At 41.0% G+C, this 15,440-nt stretch overlaps 1 protein-coding gene across 2 annotated transcripts in view; it reads left to right on the forward strand.

Annotated features, from left to right (window-relative positions):
- Nucleotides 1–15,155, forward strand: part of LOC117367545 — a 43,517-nt gene extending 28,362 nt beyond the window's left edge. The window contains exons 11-16 of one of the 2 annotated variants that reach the window (XM_033960178.1): nucleotides 4,323–4,368; nucleotides 4,481–4,546; nucleotides 6,078–6,137; nucleotides 6,745–6,827; nucleotides 8,274–8,368; nucleotides 14,778–15,155. In XM_033960178.1, the coding sequence (XP_033816069.1) occupies nucleotides 4,323–4,368; nucleotides 4,481–4,546; nucleotides 6,078–6,137; nucleotides 6,745–6,827; nucleotides 8,274–8,368; nucleotides 14,778–14,812 (385 nt within the window). In that variant the 3' untranslated portion in view covers nucleotides 14,813–15,155. The remainder of the gene's footprint in view (nucleotides 1–4,322; nucleotides 4,369–4,480; nucleotides 4,547–6,077; nucleotides 6,138–6,744; nucleotides 6,828–8,273; nucleotides 8,369–14,777) is intronic. The other variant, XR_004540790.1, reaches the window with a different exon arrangement.
- Nucleotides 15,156–15,440: the final 285 nt, after the last annotated feature.

Consider the following 15,440-nt stretch of genomic DNA (forward strand, 5'->3'; position numbering starts at 1 on the left):
CCACAGCTTAATTAATTATGCACTGCATGACAAAGTTTCTGTAGTTTGCTGTCAGTTATTGGTTATTCATTTCATGGAGTGCTCTCTTGTTTTGTAGGTTAAACAACAGTTCTCTATTTAACTATTCCTATTTTTTTGTAAACCTCTATCATATCCCCCATGATTTATTAGAGGACAGCCAAACCTGCAACTAACACCAAATCTATCTGATGGATTTCAGCTTTAAACAAAACTGTGAATGTTGACCATTGAGGGCCGCTGGGGATTGGCAGGGCTTGCAATCTGTACCCCTCCTGCTAAACCAATGGTCAGAATGTTGTTTAGGCTGGGAAGATGTGAGCACATGACAGAGTGCTAAGTGAGTTTGTATTGGTTGAGGTTGATGGATAGGATTCGCTTTAAGCTATATGTGCTTGCACAATCTTGACACCCAAACATCTCACTGAGAGCATTCTGCCACGGGTTCCGCCACGTCCCCTTCTATCGGCAAAACAATTGGAGTTACAAATCCCATCTGTTAGGCAGCTGAAACTGACAATGTCTAGAGAGAGTATAGTCCATTGTATAGGGTCTAAGGCAGGGGTGTCCAATGTCGGTACTCGAGGGCCGTAGTCCAGTCGGGTTTTCAGGATTTTCCCAATGAGGTCTATTTGCATGCACTGCTTTCATTGTATGCTAATAGATCTCATGCATATTCACTGGGGAAATCCTGAAAACCCGACTGGACTGCGGCCCTCGAGGACCGACATTGGACACCCCTGGTCTAAGGAATGGAATAAGCTTCCTGAGTATATTCAACAGCAGCAGAATATACAAAACTTTAAAAATCTGTTGAAGCGGCAACTTTTCTGCCAGATGAAAAATAAGATTTAGGACTGTGTTATTAATAATAAGGAGAAGATAATAAGGTGCAGGTCGCCTCTGTATTTTATGGTTTGTACTTCTTGTATAATGGGAGATTTGCATGGGGATTTGTATTATGGGGGTTATGTATTGTTGATGGTATATGTAATGTTTAATGTAATGTTGATGTAATGTTATAGCTTTGTACGTAAGTTTGTAACCTGCCCTGGGTAAGGGCAGGATATAAATGAATGAACAAACAAACCCACAGTATCCAAGCAAGAATATAATTTTTTAAATAATAAAAGGCCATATTTTGTTTCCAAGCAAAATAGCCTGTATACATAGAAACATGATGGCAGATAAAGCCAAATGGCCCATCTAGTCTGCCCATCTGCAATAACCATTATCTCTTCCTCTCTCTAAGAGATCCCATGTGCCTATCCCACGCCTTCTTGAATTCAGACAGTCTCTGTCTCTACCACTTCTTCTGGGAGACTATTCCATGCATCTACCACCCTTTCTGTAAAAAAGTATTTCCTTAGATTATTCCTGAGCCTATCACCTCTTAACTTCATCCTATGCCCTCTCATTCCTGAGCTTTGTTTCAAATGAAAGAGACTCGACTCATGCGCATTTATGCCACATAGGTATTTAAACATCTTTATCATATCTCCCCTTTCCTGCCTTTCCTCTAAAGTATACTGTACATATTGAGATCTTTAAGTCTGTCCCCAAACGCTTTATGACAAAGAACAAGCACCATTTTAGTAGCCTTTCTCTCCAGAATTGCATACAATATTCTAAATGAGGTCTCACCAGAGACTTATACAGAGGCATCAATACCTCCTTTTTCCTACTGGCCATACCTCTTCCTATGCTCACTAGCATCCTTCTAGCTTTCACAGTCACCTTTTTCAACCTGTTTGGCCACCTTAAGATCATCACATACAATCACACCCAAGCCCCGCTCTTCTGTCATGCACATAAGTTCTTCACCTCCCAAACTGTACCGTTCCTTCGGGTTTTTGCAGCCCAAATGCATGACCTTGCATTTATTAGCATTAAATTTTAGCTGCCAAATCTCAGACCATTCTTCAAGATTCACTAGGTCTTCTTTATATTATTCACACCATCCAGGGTGTCTACTTTATTGCAGATTTTGGTATCATCTGCAATAATATATGTAAATCCATGTCCTTTTGCATTGACTGCAACTAATTTAAACTGAAACTAAAAACCATGGTGCTTTTAGAGTGGTAAGGTGATGCATGTAGGTAACAAAAATCATATGCACGAATACAGGATGTCCAGTGCTGTACTCGGAGAGAGCCCCCGGGAAAGAGACTTTGGAGTGCTTATAGACCAGTCAATGACGCAGCGGCGGCGAAAAAGGCAAACAGAATGCTAGGAATGATTCCAACACTGGTCGCCGTATAGGAAAAAGGACATAGTACTACTCGAAAGGGTCCAGAGAAGAGCGACAAAAATGGTTAAGGGACTGGAGGAGTTGCCATACAGTGAGAGGCTAGAGAAACTAGGCCTCTTCTCCCTTGAAAAGAGGAGACTGAGAGGGGACATGATTGAAAGTTGCAGCTGTACTCACTCGAGGAACGCAGAGAGAGGGGAGAAATGATCGAGACGTTCAAATATGTCACAGGCCTTATCGAGGTGGAAGAGGATCTCTTTTTCCTTAAAGGACCCACAGCAACAAGAGGGCATCCGTTGAAAATCAGGGGTGGGAAATTTCATGGCGACACCAGAAAATATTTCTTCACCGAAAGGGTGGTTGATCGCTGGAATAATCTTCCACAACATGGTAATTGAGGCAAGCAGCGTGCCAGATTTTAAGAAAAGATGGGATTGGCATGTGGGATCTCTTCATGGAGGTAGTTAGGGGGTGGGTCATTAGTGTGGGCAGACTAGATGGGCCGTGGCCCTTTTCTGCCGTCATGTTCTATGTTTCTATGAAATATTCAAAATATTGAAGGGACTTGACTTAGTAGAGAAAGAGAGATTGTTCACCCTCTCCAAGGTGAAGAGAATGAGAGGGCACTCTCTAAAGTTAAAAAGGGATAGATTCCGTACAAACGTAAGGAAGTTCTTCTTCACCCAGAGTGGTAGAAATCTGGAACGCTCTTCCAGAGGCTGTTATAAGGGAAAGCACCCTCCAGGGATTCAAGAAAGGGTTAGATAAGTTCCTGCTGAACCAGAATGTACGCAGATGATGCTATACTCAAATAGGACACTAGTCTTTGTCCTAAGGGCCACCGCGTGAGCGGACTGCTGGGCAAGATGGACCACTGGTCTGACCCAGCAGCGGCAATTCTTATGTTCTTATGACTTTGTGCCAAGCTTGGAGTGACAGTTGACACAATACTCCACAGAGAAGCTAATTCATAAGAAGCTTATCATCCCAAATTTACAGATGTAAAATTCCTGGTAAAATTTTGTATCAAAACAGTATTTATTTTGAGCACATATTTACTACATAAACTATTGTACAGGGTCATCGCTGCATTACTTGCAATTGCAATGTAAAATTTAAAAAAAATAGTAATATAAAGATCAGCTGCACAAGGCATGACAACTCCTTCCTGCTGCGACCCCCCCCCCCACATACCTCTAAATTGAAGATCGCAGAAGGGATGCCCATTCTCTCCGGCAGCTAGGGCCCTGCTGTGACCCCCCTCCCCCCATGTACCTCTATATTGAAGATCGTCAGAAGGGATGCTCACTCCACCATTATCCTCAATTGTTTACACCTTCAAAAAATAATCTAATAAATAGGTTAAGGCAAGGTTTGCCAGTCGAACTCTATGTTCATTCTGATTAAGCCGTATCTGTGTGTCCATGTCAGGCTCACCAGTCCTATATTTTCCCAGATCCCTTTTTAAAAACTGGCACTGCATTGACTGCCCTCCAATCTTCAGTCAATGTAACCCAAGGTCTCAAGAGAATGCAGGCACGATTCTGTATTTGAACGGAGAAAATCTAAATACAGTGCTCCCCCGGTCATTCGCGGTCGGCGAATCACGGTCCCAGTCATTCGTGGTATTTTCCGACTGCGAATGACCAGGCAGTCGGAGAGAGCAGCCGGAGCGCCGGCGAGTGAAGGAAATCACTCGCGGTATGCTCCGACCGCCTCTTCATCCACTAAAGTCGGGCCTCATCAATCAGGAGCTGTTTTGACACGCAGCTCCTGATTGGTGAGGCCCGACTTTAGTGTAGGAAGAGGCAGTATGAGCATACCGCGAGTGATTTCCTTCACTCGCCGGCGCTCCGGCTGCTCTTTCTTACCGCCCTCTCCTATCTCCCCCGCTAAAAACCGTATTCGCGGTTTTTCAATATTCTCAGGGGTTCCTGGAATGGAACCCCCGAGAATATCAGGGGAGTAGTGTACTTGAATTGTTGGGAGAGGTAACTTGGTCTGATTCCTCTAAGTATGTGGAAACAATGTGTCTTCTTGTTCTCCCCAGAGTTATGTATGTGCTTCAGTACCTGGGCCAAGTCAGTGTTGGACTTGTGAGTATTCATCTATGGTATTTAGAGGATTGTATTTATTTAGGTTTTGACTCATTTTATACTGTTCATGTTAACATTCTATTTTATTTTATTTTATTTTTTTTTTTTGCAGTATGGTGGCAAGGAGGTCCTAGAGAAAGGCATCCCAAAGGTGTTGGAGCAGCAAGCACCATTTAGGGTCAGTTCCTTAAAACATTATTTATTTTTAAAATTTCTATACCGTCTAAGTCCTAGGCGGTTTATAATATATCCACATACATAATACTTGAAAGCAGTATAAAAGAGACAAAACATCTGAATTTAAATTCACAGTTAATCTTCGATCAGGACAAGTCGGACCCTATAAAAAAGCATTGACGAACAATTGTGTTTTGAGTTTTCTGAAAGTTCCTCTGTCAGCGCATTTCCTTAACTGCCCTACCAGCGAATTCCATAATTTCACCCCTGCACAACAAATGACCCTGGGCAAGTCACTTAATCCCCCCATTGCCCCAGGACAGACAGGGGAAAATGCTCAAGTACCTGAATAAATTAATGTAAACCGTTCTGAGCTCCTCTGGGAGAACGGTATAGAAATGGCATTACAACAAGGTTATATTAAAAAATTTAATAAAATATGGGGACCATTGACAAATTATTCTACTGATCAGATATAATAACACATGTATAGAACATATAGAAGGGGTATGGAGGGAAAACTATTGTAATATTAATATGATATAAAATTCTGATAAAGGGTTTATTTAATTCACATTGTAAGAACATTTAATAATAATTTCAAGTGTTTTTTCATAATTGAATGTATTACATGTATTTCACTTGATGTAAGAATTTAAAAAAAGAATAAAAAATATTTATTAAAAAAAAAAAAGAAAAAATTGAATAAAAATAAAATAAAAGGTCATTACACTAGTTTCTACATATTTCAGGTTAGCATTGGCCTTTAACAGAGCAGAATTGTCAGAGCGCAACGGTCTTTTGGGCTGATAACTGGTCATCTAACTCTTGAAATACTCCGGAATCGTAGCATACAAAAATTGATGACAAATCATCGCGATCTTTTATTGTACTCTAAATGCCACTGGCAGCCAGTGTAGTTGTCGAAGACAAGGTGTAATGAGAGCGTATTTTGATGCTCCTGTAATCAATCTGGCTGCAGCATTTTGCACCACTTGCCTGTACTTTGTCTTAATCACTCCAAGGTACAGGGCATTGCAGTAGTCAAGCCTCGATAAGACCATTGCCTGCACTACAGTGTGGAAGTCAAAGGGTGCCAACATCGGCTTCACTCAATACAAAAAAACATTTGTGCAAAACATATCTGTACAGTCTTTGCACATGGTGTTGGGTGTATATTATGTATGAGTTATATTATGTATGTAAATTTGTAACCCGTCCTGGGCTCTTTTGGGAGGACTAGATAGATAGATTTAGGGCTCCTTTTATCAAGCCGTGCTAGCAGGGTTAGCGCGCGTGATTTTTAATCACGCGCTAATGCCCGCGCTGGCCAAAAAACTACCACCTGCTCAAGGCAGGCGTTAGCGGCTAGCAATTTAACGCACACGTTAAACCACTAGCACGGCTTGATAAAACGAGCCCATAATGTATTGGGCTCACTTATCTATTTATAGACAGTCTTAAAATAATAGAACTTTTTCAGGCTGTTTTGTACTGTAACAGAAAAAAAAAAGCTTGTTTCGTTTATTTAGGAAGTTTTGTTTGATGTAAAGGAAACAGAAGTCATTGTGAAAGAGAAAATATCTTCTAAGGTAGGTGAAAAGTTTTATTGCTATTCAAATCAGAGCACAGAGCAGATCAATGCATGCGGAAATTCCTAGTGTCCAGAAATCCAAGGTAGCCATTAGTTTTCATCAGGAGCACCAACCTTTAGAAATCTCCCCAAACTAAGGAATCCAGAACTTTATTACACTGCTAGACCTCACCATTTCTTAATGCAGTCCATCACAGAACATTTGCGATTGTCATGATAGTAATGCATTATAGAATTCTCTAGAACAGTGCTTCTTAACCCAGACCTTAGGACATACCAAGCTAGTCATGGTGTTCAGGATATCCACAATGAATATACATGAGCGAGGTGCATACACTGCTTCTTTAGTATGCAAATCTATTTCATGCATATTCATTGTGGATATCCTGAAAATTCAACTGGCTACCTGTGCCCCCAAGAACTGGGTTGAGAACCACTGCTCTAGAACAACTCAGAACTGAAAAGCTGCCTTGGAGACACAAGCACCCCCTCCCCCTAGAGTTGCTTAACAACCTCTTATTAGATGAAGTTTGCTATTTAGCAAAATTTTGACTGACCTATAACTTGACTTGTATCATGACATATGTTGACTCTCAAAACTCTAGGTTCTCTTCCATTACTCTTACTCAGAAATCTCCTGTGTTGGCCGCCGTTTAGACAACAATAATATTTTTGCCTTTTGCATAATGTAAGTATTCCAGCATAAACTATAATGGCAAAATTAATTTGACTCACTGCAGCAACAGGCTATATTATAGAGGATTTAAATTTTGCAAATATTCTTTTATCTTTGAAACTAAAGTCATGTTTTAATTTTTTTTATTTAATAACTAACCCCCCTCCCCTTTTACTAACTGCGATAGTGGTTATTAGCATAGGGAGCTTCACCGAATGCTCCGCGCTGCTCCCAGTGCTCTTAAGATTTCCTATGAACGTCAGGAGCATTCAGTGCGGCTCCATGTGTTAATAACCACTGTCACGGTTTAGTAAAACGGGGGGTAGGTTAGGCAATGTGGTTGTCCAGAAAAACAAATGCCCTCTTTTACTAACGCATAGCGTGGGTTTTAGTTCCAGCAGCGGCGGTAACTACTCAGACGTTCATAGAATTCCTATGAGCATCGGAGCAGTTACTGCCGCTGCTGATGCTAAAACCCACGCTACACATTAATAAAGGAGGGGATCAGAAAATAATTTTTAAAAAATTTTAAAGCCTATTCTGGGGTTGCTCAAAGTCACTGATTACATAAAGGTCCGTTTTTCCTAAAATTTGCTATTAGTTTGCCTTGTTGCAAGGAGTTGAACAGTACTGCAGGCTTTATGCTACAGTATCTCAAGAAGACATTGAATGCTTGAGTGTTTGCAACGCCATTGCTAGATGACTATACCAAAGTGTACGTATTTAGCTATTAGCAAAGTATGTTAAATTTATGTTATTTTCCACAATAAAGTGCAGATATTGAAGATTCATTTAATAAGATGTCTTTTTATCAATGTATCATGAGTATGAAAGCATGAAAGTTATAGCTATAATACCAAGAAATGAGCTCCATTAAGCAAAAATAGCAAGTACTAAGAAAAATGGAGCTTTATGCAATCAGTGGCTCTGACCCCAGGATGGACTTAAAAATCTTCAGTTCTCACAGTTTTTCCAACTTTAGTTTTGGTTTTTTTGGACAACCCTACTAGGCAGTATTTATATGGTTTCTCTGCTTGTTTATGCCATTATATCTCATCTAAGACTACTTGTGGAACATATCCATTGACAGCATATTCAGATCAAGCAGCCCCTATTCGTTTCACCTGGCCATTTTGATGTTATTTGGGAGCTGGAGAACACGTTAATGCTTTAACCAACGTACTTGTAATTGGTTTGCACCCAAGCAAGCCTTACAATTGCAAAGCTAGCTTAAAGAATTATCATTTATCTTTATGTTTTGTTACATCAAGAAATCACTAAAGCTTGCATACTAATATACAGCTCTCTTAGAATATCAGTGATCAGACCCTCATAGATTAAGCTATAATTGAAGCAATATGTAGAGTTAGTTCTCCTAGAAGAGTTATTATAGCTGTGGCCATAATAGACGGATAACTTACATTTATGGAATTTAACATTGATCTTGTATCTTAACAGGGATTCCTCTGAGACTGTAGAGCAGAGTACTTTCCTGTGTCTGGCATTTGAAACACATTCTGCCATAGAGTGTGAAGAGATTATAAGGAGAATTGGTGAGGTTTTTTTTCTGTATTTTTTTATAGTTTTGGAAGAAATGTGAAGCAATTATTAGAGATTTGTCCCTCCCTCTAGGTTTATACCCGGTTTACAACAAAGTCAGTTGTATTTTTTTTTTTTTAATTATTTATTTATAAACTTTCAAATATAATCAATCAAGTTAAACTTGTACAGAAAGCAAGATCCAAGAAATAAAAAGAAAACATCCAACATAATATATACATTCCAAACAAGAAAATAAATTCTATCTTAAATCTCGCTCAAGTCCTCATATAGGATCCAAGATCAAGTTAAACAGAATTTAAAGTAAACAGTTAAAAAAAAGAAAAACAGTTATAGGTTGAAACTGTGGTAGGCAGTCATCTATTCGTCATGAGCTTTCTCCAGCCTTGACAGAGACAGGAATGTTGTCAGTTGTGAGGGTTCAAAGAAAACAAATTTATGCAACTTATAGTGAACGATACAGTTTTAAAGTTGTAACTGCTGCTGCTTGCATTAGAGGTCCTTCAATCCTTTCCAACCATATGCTTTTTCCACTGTATAGATTAACATTAGGGATTTTTCTACAAAACCTAGTAATCTTTACATATTAAATTTTTTTAAAGAAAAAAAAAATACTACATTCACCAAAAGAGATTAGGTTCTTACCTCAAAATCTTTTCCAGTAGATAGGGATGGTATGCTGAACCATAGGGCAGTCAATCACAGTTTTTCAACTCCTCCTCCTTATCAATGGTCGCTGGTGCCCCCCCATCAGTTAATACCAAAGCTGGTGAAAGCCCTACAGAAGACAGAAGGAGGGGTACAGGGAATTCCCCAAAACCAGGTGTTTGATTTGCTCAGATGAATTTAAAACAATCACTGAACAAACAATAATGTAGTTAAAACATGAACAAGCCTCTGAGAGGAACAATCAGTGTAAGAAAATACAAGTTAAGTAAGAAATATAAACAGCTCAGCTATTCCTCCCTTGTAATCCTATATACATATTCTTTAATCCAATAGTCTGACATTAAAATCTTAACTATGGAGTTGACCATTGAGTCAGAAAGTAGGTGCATCAGATAAATTACTGGGTGAAGGATTCAGCATACCATCTCAATCTACTGGAAAAGATATTTCCAGTGCAATAGGGATGGTATGACGTACCTAAGCAGTCCCCAAAGTCTAGAGTGGGAGAGATAAGCCTGCATGTAGTACTGAGGAACCAAATGTGGCATCCTGCTGTGCTGCTATGTCTACCCTGTAGAATTTGGTGAAAGTATGAAGAGAGGACCAGGTTGCTGATCTACAAATCTCCTCAGGATTATTTGCCCATGCTTCCACACTAGGCCACTCCTCTTGCCACAAACGATGTATGCAGAAGATATAGCTCTACGAATCCATCTAGAGATGGTGATCTTGGAAGCAAGTTTGCTTTGTTTTGATTGATTGGTTAACATGAAAAGATGATCTGAGAGACAAAACTCATTGGTCACCACCAGGTAATAGAAACATAGAAACATAGAAAGATGACGGCAGAAAAGGGCCACTGCCCATCAAGTCTGCCCACTCCATTTACCCACCCTATGGGTAATGTATTAGGCCTCTCCTGACGTCCAAAACCTTTAAGGCTTTGTGTTTCTTCTTGGACTCTGTGGGGTGAAATGCTGGTAACCTAGCCTCTTGGTTGGCATGAAATGCCCTTCAGTAGGAAGGAGGGAACCGTATGCTTCCGTGAACCTGAAAAATGGCTCTCTGCACAACAGGGCCTGTAATTCTGTGACTCTCCTGGTAGAAGTAATTGCCACCAAGACTGCTTTAACTGCCAGATCCATGAGGGAGGCCTCCTATAAGGGATCAGAGATCTGCTGAGTCCTTCTAAAACTATATTAAGGTTCCAGGATGGAAACAGGTCTTGAATATGGGGCCGTAGTCTTAAGGCATTAAGAAGCTTTCTAGTCAGGCAGGCTAAGCTGTATTAACCTAAATTGAGAGGAGGAATGGGGGTTTCACAATTTTTCATCTATTATAAAGCTGCTTTAAAGCAAGAAATTGCAGCTGGACATATATGGATCGCCCAAAGGATGCATAAAGAGCAAACAATTCTTACATAAGAACATAAAAACTGCCTTCTCCGGATCAGACCTTCGGTCCATCAAGTCCGGCGATCCGCACACGCGGAGGCCCTGCCAGGTGTACACCTGGCTTAATTTATAGTCCACCATATCCTTATATGCCTCTCTTAAGGAGATATGCATCTAGTTTGCTCTTGAAGCCTAGGACGGTCGATTCCGTCATAATCTCCTCTGGGAGGGCATACCAGGTGTCAACCACTCTCTGAGTGAAGCAGAACTTCCTGACATTAGTCCTGAACCTGTCCCCCCTTAGCTTCATTACATGTCCTCTAGTCCGTGTCAAATTGGACAATGTAAATAATCTTCTCTGCTCTATTTTGTCGATTCCTTTCAGTATTTTGAAGGTCTCGATCATATCCCCACGCAGTCTCCTTTTCTCAAGGGAGAACAATCCTAGTGTTATAAGTCTGTCCTCGTATTCCAGTTTCTCCATACCCTTCACCAGTTTTGTTGCTCGTCTCTGCACCCTCTCCAGCAGTTTTATATCCTTCTTTAGGTAGGGAGACCAATGTTGGACGCAGTATTCCAAGTGTGGTCTGACCATTGCCCTATAAAGCGGCATTATAACTTTCTCCGATCTACTCGAGATTCTTATGGAGATTGCCATTCAGATACTAAGATCTAATGTGAATCAAGCTAATCCTTTTCTGAAAACAGTTCTTTCTACTTGGTATGTGGTCTGCATGCATATGTTCCCTGAACACTTGTATTTTTCCCCAGATGCCCTTTAGTTTAACACCCGGGTGGTGGGCCAGGACGGAGTTACACAGTAAATGACGGCAGATAAAGACACGAGTGGTCCATCCAGTCTGCCCAACCATACATGTTCCATAAATTAATTTAGTTTAAATGGTCCTTTTTCTTAAATATTACTGGGCAGAAACCCAAAGCCCTGCCCAGTAGTGTGCTTAGGTTCCATCTACTGGAGTCTCCATCAAAGCTCACTCCAGCCCATCGAAACCTTCCCTAGCCCATCCTCAACTGAACGTCCATAAACGGGACACAGGCCATGCAAGCCTGCCAAGTACTGGCCTTAGTACACGGTAGAATTCATGATGGATTCTATGATAGTGAGCTGACCAGGTCCTGCTGCAGCAAAGCATCCCCAAACTATGACAGTTCTACCTCCATGATTCACAGTTGGTATGAGGTTCTTTTCCTGGGATGCTGTATTTGGTGTACACCAAACATGTCCTCTTTTCTGGTGTCCGAATAATTCCATTTTAGACTCATCGGTCCACAGAACACTATTCTAGAAGTCCTGGTGTGTTACATACCTTAGGTCTAATTTGGGAGGACTCTGCCACAGTGTCTTTTGCAACATTACAAGAATATGGGCTCAGATAAATGGACTCTCACATATACGCAACAACAAACATTTTTAAATAGTTGACATCTTCTGCAGAATGCTCACAAGAACAAATGGACTACCCTATGGTTCATACAATCTCTCTTGCACTGTAAATCTTGTTTTGAGTTTGAAAATGAGAAATATCAGTTTTGTGTTTTTTTTAAACAGTGCTTCAAATTTTCCTTTTCCCCAAAACATTCCATTGATTATGAGAAACTAAAACACCCTACAAGACTGCTGTTCCAAAAGCTCCTGATTCACCCAGGCAGAAATAAGGAACAACTGAAGTAGCATAAATATAGATGCTGGAAAGTATTTCTTCAGCCATATGGAGAAATTAGGTTCTTACCTGCTAATTTTCTTTCTTTTAGTCTCTCCAGACTGGCACAGCTCACCAATGCCTAATAGATCACCATGATCAGCAGGTGGAGACTAAGACATAAACTTTTGGCTGTAGTACTAGTGGGCTATGCAGTCCTTAATACACTCAGTCAGCCGAATAGCCAAGCAGAACTAAGAAAACATGAATTATAACAGCAACACTCCTCACAGGATAATACAGATAAATACTGTTGGAAATTGAATAGAAGGACCTTCAGAAATGTCCCCAAAGCTCATCACCTGGGCCAAAGGTTACTGTTCTTTTAATCTCCCATACCCTATAGATGGGGGTCTGTTAGATTTATATATTTAGATATATTGGGGTTCATTATAGAAATTTCATGTGATTATGATTGTTCAGGAGGGAGGGGGGTCTAATTCTGTAATGGATATTAATGGAATATTAAGTGTGTTATTGATGTATAAAATGTGGTATTTATTGTTACACTTACTTTAAGTTTTGAAAATAATAAAGATTTTGGAAAAAAAAAATCTCCCATACCCTACTAAAAACATAAGATCCCACAGAAAAAAACCCCACACTCTTCACACAAATCCTGAAAGAACAACAGACAGAACAGGGCAGGGGCTGTGCCAGTCTGGAGAGACTAAAAGAACAAAAATTAGCAGGTAAGAACCTTATTTCTTCTTCTTCAGTGTCTCTCTAGACCGGCACAGCTCACTGATGGGACGTACCAAAGTAGTATCCATCATGGGTGGGACCCATGAAGGGCCGACACAAGAACACACTCACCAAACACCGTGTCCTGACGTGCCTGAACATCCACACTATAGTGTCGCACAAAGGAATGGAGAGAAGACCAAACTGCAGCTTTACAGATATCCACTGGAGGCACAAGAGAAGACTCAGCCCAAAAAGCTGCCTGACCTCGAGTGGAATAAGCCTTGAGAAATTCCAGAAAAGGCTTCTTTTGAAGGTACGCCGAAGCGATAGTCTCCTTGATCCAGTGCGCAATGGTAGCCTTGGAAGCACCATCCCCCTTACGAGAACAAAAAGACTATCCGATTTCCAGAATTCCTGGATCCACTGAACATAAGAACGATGGACCCGATAGTGACATCCAACTTGCCCTCCCAACTACCCAAAACCAGGAGGACCACGGTGACTGGTTGACATGAAAAGGCGAAACCACCTTTCACAGAAAGGAAGTAACAGGCTACAGCACAACATGCTCCCTATAAAACTCCAGGAAGGAAGGCCTACAAGAGAGAGCCTGCAGCTCAGAAATGCATCTGGCAGAAGTAATGGCTACCAGGAAGACCACCTTCAGAGTAAGGTCCTTCAACGAGCAAGAACTTGTGGACTCAAAGGACAGGACCAGATTGAGATCCCAGGCTGGAACCAAAAGCCACAATGGAGGCTGAAGCAATTTGGCCACTCTCAAACAACAAATCACATCTGGAGATGTCAAACGTCTACCCTGCAGCAAACTGCAAAACACAAAGCTGCAAGCTGAACCCAGAGCGAAGACCTGGCCAGGCCCCTATCCTGGCCATCCTGCAAGAACTCCAAGATGGGAGGCAAAGAGGTGCGAAAGAAAACCACCCCTCAAAGATACACCAAACACACACATAATCCCAAGAAGTGGAAAGTCTCCGGAACCCCAAAGACAGTGGAGATCACTATCCAAATAACCTTTCTTACCAAGGCATTCGCTTTCAAGAGCCAAGACAAAAAGGACCTGGATCAAATATTGGAATGGGGCCCTGAATCAGGTCAGGCGAGAGGGGCAACGGAAGAGGATCTGTCACGAGATGACGAACCAGATCTACATAGCACGGGCACATGGGCCAGTCCGGAGCCACCAGGATCACACGGCTGGGGTGCCGAGCAATGTGACGGACTCTGCCCACTATTGGCCATGGATGAAACGTGTAGAGGTCTCCCGCTGGCCAAAGCTGTACCAGAGCATCTAGCCCCTCGGCCTGCACATCCCTGCGCCGACTGAAAACCCATAGCGCTTTGGCGTTGATGCTCATGGCCATCAGGGCCATGACTGGCTGACCCCAAGCCTGCACAATCAACTCACAGACTGCAACACCAAGGCACCTCTCTGGGATATGAGGAAGTCCGCTTGGATATTCTCCATTCCTGCTATGTGAAACAATGACTAACAGCTCTATACCAAACCAGAGAAGATTGCAACAGCTTACCACCATCTGCTGGAGACTGAGAACAGACTCAGTGTATTAGGGATTGCACAGCCAAAAGTTTATCTGTCTCCACCTGCTGGTTAAGGTGAGCTATTACCCTTCAGCGAGCTGTGCCACTCTGGAGAGATGCTTAAGAAACTTCCTTTTTAAACTTTATTCAATCAACATTTTATATATAAGCACTTTATATAACTAGGAGATAGTTACTTTCTAACTATTTCAATCTTATTTATGCTGCAATTTTATCAGATACATTAGGGCATATATTGTGAACTGAGGGGAAGAAAGAAACCTGGAACCTCATATATAATGTTGTACCGACATAAATGCAGCCTGAACAGTGGCACCTACCCTTTATCGATAATCTTCTTATTTTCTTAGCTGCTGGATTTAAGCACACAGAGTGGTTTGTCTAACTGATGATGCCAGTTACGTTGGATGTCTTTGACCAGTAGCCAGACTTCACATTAAAAGATCAGTTAAAAATCTTGAGAATCAAAATGCTGCTTGCAAGAGCTGGATAAACCAACTTAACATTAAGTTGTACTGACTGATTGCTGTGGTTGGCCTCGACATGACTGAAGAATGGAGGCATTTTCCTTCAAGTTTCAACAAATTTGAACCACACTTACAGCCTATCATGGTAGGCTAATTTTGTGAAGATTATACACATGCTGGTATGTGTAGTATTATAGTTGAGTAAGTTCAACTTGTAAAGTATTAAGGGAATTTAATAAAAGATCATAATTTTTACTAAAACATGTTTAAGATTATTTATTTAGTTTTTTAGACTTTTCCAACTGAGCCTTATTATCTAGTAATCAGTTCTACAACACAATTATGGCCCCTTTTATTTCCATTACTAGATAGTAACTAGGTGTACAAGCCATACTGGCTAAGTCTCCTAACTTAAGTCTTTCAACTTTTCAAAGTACATGGATAACAACGATACTTGCCTGTAGCAGATGTTCTCAGAGAACAGCAGGCAAATATTCTTATATGCGAATGACATCATCTACAGAACCTGCTAGGCACTATGCAGTT

Source organism: Geotrypetes seraphini, chromosome 10, assembly GCF_902459505.1.
Source record: "Geotrypetes seraphini chromosome 10, aGeoSer1.1, whole genome shotgun sequence".
Lineage (NCBI taxonomy): Eukaryota > Metazoa > Chordata > Amphibia > Gymnophiona > Dermophiidae > Geotrypetes > Geotrypetes seraphini.